At 51.9% G+C, this 8,340-nt stretch overlaps 1 protein-coding gene across 1 annotated transcript in view; it reads left to right on the top strand.

The window, feature by feature from the left end:
- The first annotated feature begins 2,123 nt into the window (after positions 1-2,123).
- The window catches only part of GPC3 (glypican 3), a 422,120-nt gene continuing 415,903 nt past the window's right edge, over positions 2,124-8,340 (top strand). The window contains exon 1 of the mRNA XM_042974938.1: positions 2,124-2,463. Within this exon, the coding sequence (XP_042830872.1) occupies positions 2,289-2,463 (175 nt within the window). The 5' untranslated portion in view covers positions 2,124-2,288. The remainder of the gene's footprint in view (positions 2,464-8,340) is intronic.

Below are 8,340 nucleotides of genomic sequence, written 5' to 3'. Positions count from 1 at the left end.
TCTCGACTGGATTATTTTCACAGCGTTTTCACTTGCTTCCAATCCTCTTCCTTCTCCAAGCCATTCTCCACAATCCACGATGTCGCTGGAGAGATCTTTTCCTAAGGCAAACATGATCATGTCACCCCTCTGCTTAACATTCCCTTACGTGGTTCCCCAGGCTCCTTGGCCTGGCTTCAAGACTGCATAATCTGGCCCTTGCTCACCTTGGCTGGTTGAGCTCCCCTGACCGCCTGCCTACCTAGCGTGAAACATTACTTGTGCTTCCCGCTTGCACTTCTCCAACGGGGGCCATGCCAGGCTCTCCTGGCTCAGGCTCCGTTCACGCTTCTTCTTTTCCCTTGGCACCCTCCTTGCCATCTTCTTTTCTGACCTCAACTGGCCTTTTCCATCTAAGTTTAGGGAACCATCTCTTCTGGGAAGCTTTCTCTGACCTACCCGCTTACCCCTTAGAACCCGTTGCCTTTTGCCTCTGTCTTATCTCCGACCATGTGCTGCGTTAACATTTTCTACTTGGTTGTTTTCCCCATTAACTTGTAGGTCTTTGAAGTTAGGTACCATGGGTTAATCTTTGGATCCCCATTGTCTGTTTGCATCCCACATATCTGGCGTGTAGTAGGGTAGTAGGAGTTCAAATATTTGTTATTGAATGAATGAATGAACAAATGAGTCAACTCCTCACCAGACTTCCCTTCCTTTGCCTCTTTTCTCCGCCCGCAAGTTCTGGCACACGCCCCTGGCCTGGCACTCCCTGGAAAACTCCCGGCGTGGAGGCTCTCCCTTTTCTTTCCTTAGCAAAACCTACTTTTACCTCCATCAGAAGCAACACAATCAGATGATAAACTAATTCACACTGGGGTGTTAAGTCATGTCATTATACAAATACTTATTGAGTTCCTACTATGTGCAAGGCACTATGCTAAGGTGTGTGCGTGGGAGTCACAGAAGATAAGAGGGGAGTTAAAGATCCTTGCCTAGGAACACATAGGTAATGACTAAATGCATTCCTCCTTGGAGAGGTATTTCATTTTCAAAGAACTGGTTCTGATGGTGAAATTTAAGCAGGAGAGGTGGGGATTTGGGTCTAGGAGACAACAGCCTTCTACTCCTTCTGCGAAACAGGCTAGCTCTGGCTCAGTGAATTTGCTGTGTCCAATGATTTTGTAATGAGTTAGGCTGGCGTTAAGCTCCAGGTTATTTTGTTGTCGCCAGTTGTGCTTTGCTTCACGAAGCGTCACCTGGGGCTATCTTGCAGGAGACAGATTCTTTTAACATTCTGGGATCAGGTGCTTTCTCTGATTTTGCGTGGCTCTTTGGAATCAAACCTAGCACATCCCACGGGCTTTGAGACTTTTTAGGTACGGGAGTCAGAGAAGAGGCAGGCTGTGACCCGCCCCCCCCCCCCCCCCCCCGCCGCACCGGCGGTCCCGAGCTGCCCCAGAATGTAACTATTCGTGGGTTGGGTTTGCGAACCCGGCCGGGGTTGCCGCGTTGGGAAAACGGTGCGAGGGAAGCCCCTCGGAGAGCAGGAAGAGGTGGTGGATTTTGCACGGAAGGGGAAGACCTCGGGTGGCTCCGGTGGCCAGAGACGAGCTGGACAGGGCTGGCAGGAGGCCTGTGGCGAAGCGGAGAGGGGCCCCGAGGCCAGGGAGCCCCGCGAACCACGAAGAAGGATGGAGAGGTTGCAAAAATCCTAAAGGGAAAAGCCCTGCCGGCTGTAGGCCAATGAGCGGCGGGAAGGAGGAGTGAGGCTGGGGAACTTCTCCCAGAGCCAGTCAGAGGGGACGGCTGCTGGGAAGCCAATCAGCGCGCCGGAGCCCGCAGCCCCTCTGCAGTAGTTATGCCAGAGCGCCCTGGGTAGAGCGGCGGCGAGCGGGCAGCTGGGCTGGGCCGCCAGGAGCCACCGCACGCGCTCGGCGCCCTCCTCCCCGCCGCCCTCGCCCTGTCCCCGCGCCGCCGCGCCCCCGCGGGCCCCGCGGCCCCGCGCCCCGCACCCGCGGGCTCGCCACCGCTCGGCGGCCGCCGCCCCCTGGCCGCGCGCTTGGCCTCGCCCCGCCCCGCCCGGTCCCCCCGTCGCCCCGCCCCGCCCGCCGGCCCCGCCCCGCCCGAGCCGCCGAGCCGTTCCCGCCCTCGCCCCGCGCCCAGGTAGCTGCGAGGAAACTTTTGCCGCGGCTGGGTAGCGGCACGTCTCCCGCTCCTCAGGGCCGCTGCCAGCCTCGCCGGGTCTCGGGACTGCTCTCGCTCCCGCTGCCACTCTCCCGCGCTCTCCTCGCTGCCCGCGAAGCAGGATGGCGGGGACCGTGCGCACCGCGTGCTTGGTGGTGGCGATGCTGCTCGGCTTGGACTGCCCGGGACAGGCGCAGCCCCCGCCGCCGCCGCCGGACGCCACCTGTCACCAGGTCCGCTCCTTCTTCCAGAGACTGCAGCCCGGACTCAAGTGGGTGCCCGAAACCCCCGTGCCAGGTGAGGAGGAGTCCCCGCGCGCGTGCCCCGCGCCGGGCGGTGAGCCGGGGTGGGGGTGTGGGGGGGGGCGAGTGGCGGCCGTACCCCGAGCGCGCCGGCCCCGCGGGCCGGCAGTCGTACGCCCCGCCGCTGGGCACTCGGGAGCGGTCGCTGCGCCCGCGGCCCGGCCAGGTCTACCGGGGGAGGGCGGAAGGGTGAGTAGGGATCGTGTCTGCATCCCCCCGACTCGCTCTGCTGTCGGGGAAGGTGCGGGTGGGAGGAACCGCGGGGATGGCCTTCCCGCGAGCGCCCATTTTTGGGGGGAGGGCGGGAAGGGGGGAGCTGCTTCCCTGGGCCTCGGCGAACTGCCGCCCCACAGCCGAGCCGGTGCCTCGGGCGTTTGCCACCCTCGCTCGCACGAACGTGCCAGCATTTCAGCCTCAGCTGGACCGCGGCTCCGGCCGTTCCCTCCCCAACCTGCCCCCACGCCCTCCTTTCCGCAGCCTGGGTTCCCGGGGCTCGCGGGCCCAAGTGCAGGCAAAGTTGAGGACAGATCTCCGAATCCGCAGTGGCAGGTAGAGACACGCTGGGGGAAACTTTTGAGTAGGTGGGTCCCCGCGATGAGGAGGACCGATCCTTTTCCTTCAAAACAGCGTCCCTTATCTAGGTTGGCAAAATCGCTTCGGAAACGGTGCTGCTGGCCGGGGAGCAGGAGTCCAAAGATGATTTAACTCCTCCCCTTCTCAAATTCATCTGCCTTCTTGACAGGCTGGACCCTGAAGGGGAGATGATTTTAGGTGGAGGAAAGTTTCCGAACGCCTGCCTTTTGTTCTGCACGATCAGATCGTGTTGTAAGGGCGTATTTTAACCTTAGCTCAGGGCTGCCGCTGTCAACAGATGAATATTAATGGCCTCGCGTGATTGACTGTCCCGCGGTTGGACTCCTAAAAGCCTGCTTTAGAATCCAATTAGGACAAGTTGCTACACTGACAATGCGGGCAAGAAGAGTTGGTTTCAAACAGGTTAATTTATCGGAGGTGCGCTCCGCAGCAACGGCCGGTGGCAGTCGCAAACCCCGCGACGTCTGTGGCCTCCGGGGTCTCTTTCCCGACCCGTGCATCCGGCGGGGCGCGCGCCCCGCGCTTCGGAGGGATCGGGAAGCAGCCCTCGTCAAAACTTGGCTCGTGGCTCTCAACAAGTCAGAGAGGCGGGTCCGATGGTCGGACCAAGTTGTGAATGCGATGCGCGCCCTGTGGGCGCTAGCAGCGAGCGTTCGCTAGCGGGAGGTTACCTAGGCAGCCAGCGGCGCCCTCAGCCCTCAGCCTTTTCTTTAGGTGGATGAAAAGAGCCAAGCGAGCCTGCTGTTTGGTTGCAAAGGTAATTGGTCACCCCTTTTGGCGACTGAAATGCATTTGCGCGTACGTTAAATATTGCTTGGCAGGATTTCGCTTTATGGGAGGGGAGAACTGCCTCTTCCACTGTTAGGTGTTAATAACGTACCGCGTGGGCGTGTGCAGGAGCCGTAAGGGGCAACCTATGAATCGGTTCCACAGAGCTGAAACAACAGGCGAACGTCTCTCCCCTCGAAGTGCCGTGGTAATTAGATTGCTAAGGCCAGAGAACACGCTTTTGTTGATAATGTAAAAATTGGTCCTCGCAGGATGAGTCCCCACAAGATGAATGGGTCCAGGGTTGGGGTTGGGGCCACATTTGGCTGATTTGAAGCCAGGGAGTAAAGGCTGTGCTCAAAAGAAGAAAAAGACCAGAGGGAACACGCCGATACTCAGTGAGCAACCCCCTCCCTCTACGCACACTCGTGCTGGCTGGTGCTGGCCGTCCCTCCTCCTCCCCAGCTCTCTGGCTGCCTGCCCCTTCACAGCATCTGTATACAAGTACTGGGACGGCCCACACACTGCGTGTAAGAGATTTGGCCTGGGCCTCCTCCCTCTGAGCTCCCTTGCTCCCTGCCTAGGGATGGCCATGCTGCAGAGAACAGGAACTCCTAATGGGGATTTTTCCTTTTCCTCCAGTATTTCCCGAACTCTGTAGGAAAAAAAAAAAAACAAAAAAAAAACCCCTCACTTTCCAAGGGTCTTCGTAGAAACCCAGCTTCCCTGCTTCACTTGTATTTAACAAACACGTGCCGTGGTGAGCTCTACGTGGCCGGCACTGCTTTGACTCCGGCTGGAGTAAGGCCAAACTTCAAATACGGTGATACCTATGCCGCTACCATGTATCCTGGCTTTTCGGGGGGCAGTGCAGATTGCCAGTACTCTGTCTTGGCACGAAAACCGTGTGTCCTGGATTTCACTTGGGCAAATGTGGTCACTGTAGAGTGGAAAACATGGTGAAAATCCTAATGTCCATGTGTGGAAAGAGCTCATCAGTATTTCAGAGAAGAGACGATAATGGCAGACTGAATACAATGGCAAGTGCATAATTTCAAAGTGAATAAATGTGTAATTTGCTGCTGTCATTCAGTGGTTGGAAATTGAAAGAGAGCTGCAAATTATTTGATAGTTATGAACCATCAAGATGACCGCTTGACTTTTTTTTTTCCATCTATATTTTAAGCCGTGTTCAGTTTTCCCGCTTCACTGTATTAACTGCATTAAAGCTTTCTTTGTCCCAGATAAAATGAGATTTGGTCACAGTAAGGAGAAATCCTGGAGAATGTCCTGTCTCACTTAGGGGGAGCATTTGGGATTGACTGCTAACTTCGGCCATTAGCAGAATTGGGTCCGAGTGGATAAGGTACATTTCTTATGCTAATATGGATGAGACTAAATGGCGTTTGAAATCAGCCAGCCTAAACAATAAATCACTGGTGTTGAAGGGGGCTACACCAGACTTCCACAAAGCTGACCTAAAGCCTTACAATCTCATGTTCCCATTTCTTTTAGAGCGTTCAAAGGCACGGGATAGCAATTCTAAATAGCATGTCCCCCAAATCCATAGATCTTTTCATACCCCACTCTCTTTTTTAAGGATTTGTAACTTGGAAAGCACCACAGATGGAAACCAGGCACACAGAGTTAGCATTTGGCAGAAAAATCCATATAACTGACTTTCAGTGTAGCTCTTTTGCCCTTATTTAATTTAGAAAAATTCAGAAAAAAGCCAATGAGCTCATAAGTCTAGATGTTTATTTTGTTTTGCTTAACCTACCCACAGGCGCAATCAAGAATGGATACAGTTTTAGGCAAGGAACGTGAGCTAGTAATCAGACAATGATGTTTCCAATTGTCTCAAGGGAATGTTACAGAAGTCTGAAAAAAAATTCCTCTAAACAAAAATCAAGTGTAATTCACTTTATGAATGCCATACACCACTTTCGTGGGGGGTGGTGGTGAAGGGGACGGACCGGAATGAGAAAATCAAACAAACCGTGGTAGTGTTGCAACTCCCCAAAGATTGAGGGATCTTGCCTTAGAGGGCCTTGGAAAGTGCGGGAACCGATCCAGAAGGCCAAACTCCGGTATGGGTAAAAGGCAACCCTGAAGAGCCAGGATGGACTTGGCGTTTCTCAAAATAGATGAAACGACATAAAAATCAAGATCAGCATTCTCGAAACAAAGAGAGAGTGTGCTATTGGTTGTTGTTGATTTAAAGTGTGAGAACTAGCAACCGTATCTGGGTGGCCAGCTGTGGTTCCCCCATTCGTTTGAAGCAGTTAGTGGTCCTAGCGTCAAGAGGGAGAAGAAGAAGTGAAGTGTTGGGAGGGTTTTCTCTCTTCCGAGACCGCACCAGACATTTGGGCCAGCAGGTGATTCGTTAAAACTTGGAAAAAGTCGTATTATTGTATGCTAACTGGGAACGGTTGGGAGAATCCTTCCGAATGTGGCCAGTGTATTTCTTCCACGCGCCCCGATGGTCGGTCCCGAGCTGTGCGTGGAGGGAAGCATGGATCCGATTGAGGAGATAGCTGCTGACTTGGGCTGCAACGAGTGTGAGAGTGGCGCCCCTTGGCAGGCCCTGCACGAGGTGCTGGAGGTGCCGAGGGGAGCAAGACACAGTCCCTTTTGTCAAGGCCGCTCGCATTCTAGCGGGGGAGCATACGCGTAAACAGGCTTCTCAGGAAACTTGTAGGATTAAACAGGGTGAAAAGGGCTAGAAAATACCTCCAGGAAATTGGCTGAAATGGTCACAATAGCCAGCCTGGGCAAGGGAAAAGAACTGAAGAGATGAAGTGGGAGATAGGGCGACCGCTCTTAATAGGGCCGCCATCTTACAAAGTTTTCTTAATTCTTGGAGCAAATTCCGTGTTTGTAAGCATTAGGAGATGTGTGCACGAGATAATTCTGATGGATGCTAGATGACACAGATGGTGTCAGTTTTGCAATTTTTTTTCCCTATGGGCTGGTAGATTGCATCCAATATTTTGATGCAATATTTTTGAGCATTCTGCTACTTTCATCTTCAGAGTCGCAGTGTTTGGTGTTCACTGTAGCCTGGAAAAAGGCTGCTTATTACCAACCTGGGAAGAAAGAGGCCTGGATTTGTCTGCTATGAGACAAGACAGAAAATATTTTTTCTCCTTAAATGGCAGCTATCAATGACCATGCCAACTTTAGTGTTTGATGCATGTACAAAAGCATGGGTCTTAAGAGGTATCTTATTACTCATTTCTAAGAAAATTGAAGATAATCACTTATAACTTGTGCACCCGATACATCATTTGGAAAGAATTTCACTAGGGATCATATTGCTCAACTGAAAAGTTCTGGCACGCTGAATTTGTACATTTTTGTGAATGCTTCCTTTACTCTGATCTCTCGCTTTTTTCTGCATATGGTTATTTGTATGTTTTAGATTAGAAGCTTCTTAAAGGGAAAGCACTGCATTTGATGCAGTGTTGAGCACAATACCGAGAGCACCATAGGGCAGTTAGGAAATTATTGACGATAATAGAATTTCTAGATCATTATGTATTCGCTATGAACTCTCAAATACTTTCCTAAGCTCTGTGTCATCTTACTTATTTTAAAAGCCTAAGTCCAGTTTCTTCTGGCACATTATTGGGGTGTGTGGACAAACTTTTCAGGCTACATATATTTTGACTGGAGAAAGATCCGGTCTTTCCTTAGTTAGCTGGCAACGCATACCATCGAGAAGGGCTTATTAATGTCGAGTACCCAAAGAACAGATTGAAATTAGCAACATTGTTATGACTGGTTTAGTATCATTACAGATCCACAATTATTATAGCACATAAACTGTAGGACAACTCTTAAATCAAACTCTCTTTGATTTCATGTCAGCTAGACCTTTCTCGTTAACGTTGACATTACCGTATTTGGGAGTTGAGCTATATAACACATGCACAGACCTGTTGAAGTACCCCACACGTTTCTGTAACCTGGGATCAGAATTTGTGCTCAGGCTCAATTCAAGAGACCGTAGTAGGAGCCAACATCTATTCAGCCCTAGCCAAGCTTGCAAATGGGTTTGATGTTTTGGGTAATCTAGGGTCTAATGGCCAGTGTGGGCAGAACCCTCCCCCCCACTCATCTGCCCATATTTAGCAAATTGTCTGGCTTGAAACAGGATCTCCAGCACTCCATTAAGAAATGAGCATCGGAGAATAGAATCCAAATCACGGGCCCCAGACTGGCTTTGGAGACAGCATAAGGTAATGGGAATTTACCTTCTGAGATAGAATGTCAGGGAGAATGCGATTCAGAAAGCAAGGTGAAGGTGGGCATACCGACAGAGAAAATGTGCATTTTGAAATGCTGCGTTTGAGGGGAAAACCCTCACTGGAACATTATCGTCTCGCTTGAACACCTTGTTGAATACAAAGTAAAGAAGATTTGGTTCCGTACTTCCAGTTGGGCCGATTGAAGATCAGTTACGTGGGTGCCAATTAGTAGAAATACTTGTCTGCCGTTTTTAAAC

This window comes from Panthera tigris, chromosome X (assembly GCF_018350195.1).
Source record: "Panthera tigris isolate Pti1 chromosome X, P.tigris_Pti1_mat1.1, whole genome shotgun sequence".
In the NCBI taxonomy this organism is placed as follows: Eukaryota; Metazoa; Chordata; class Mammalia; order Carnivora; family Felidae; genus Panthera; species Panthera tigris.
The sequence above is the reverse complement of the archived record's forward strand: the minus strand, read 5'-3'. Positions and strand labels throughout refer to the sequence as shown.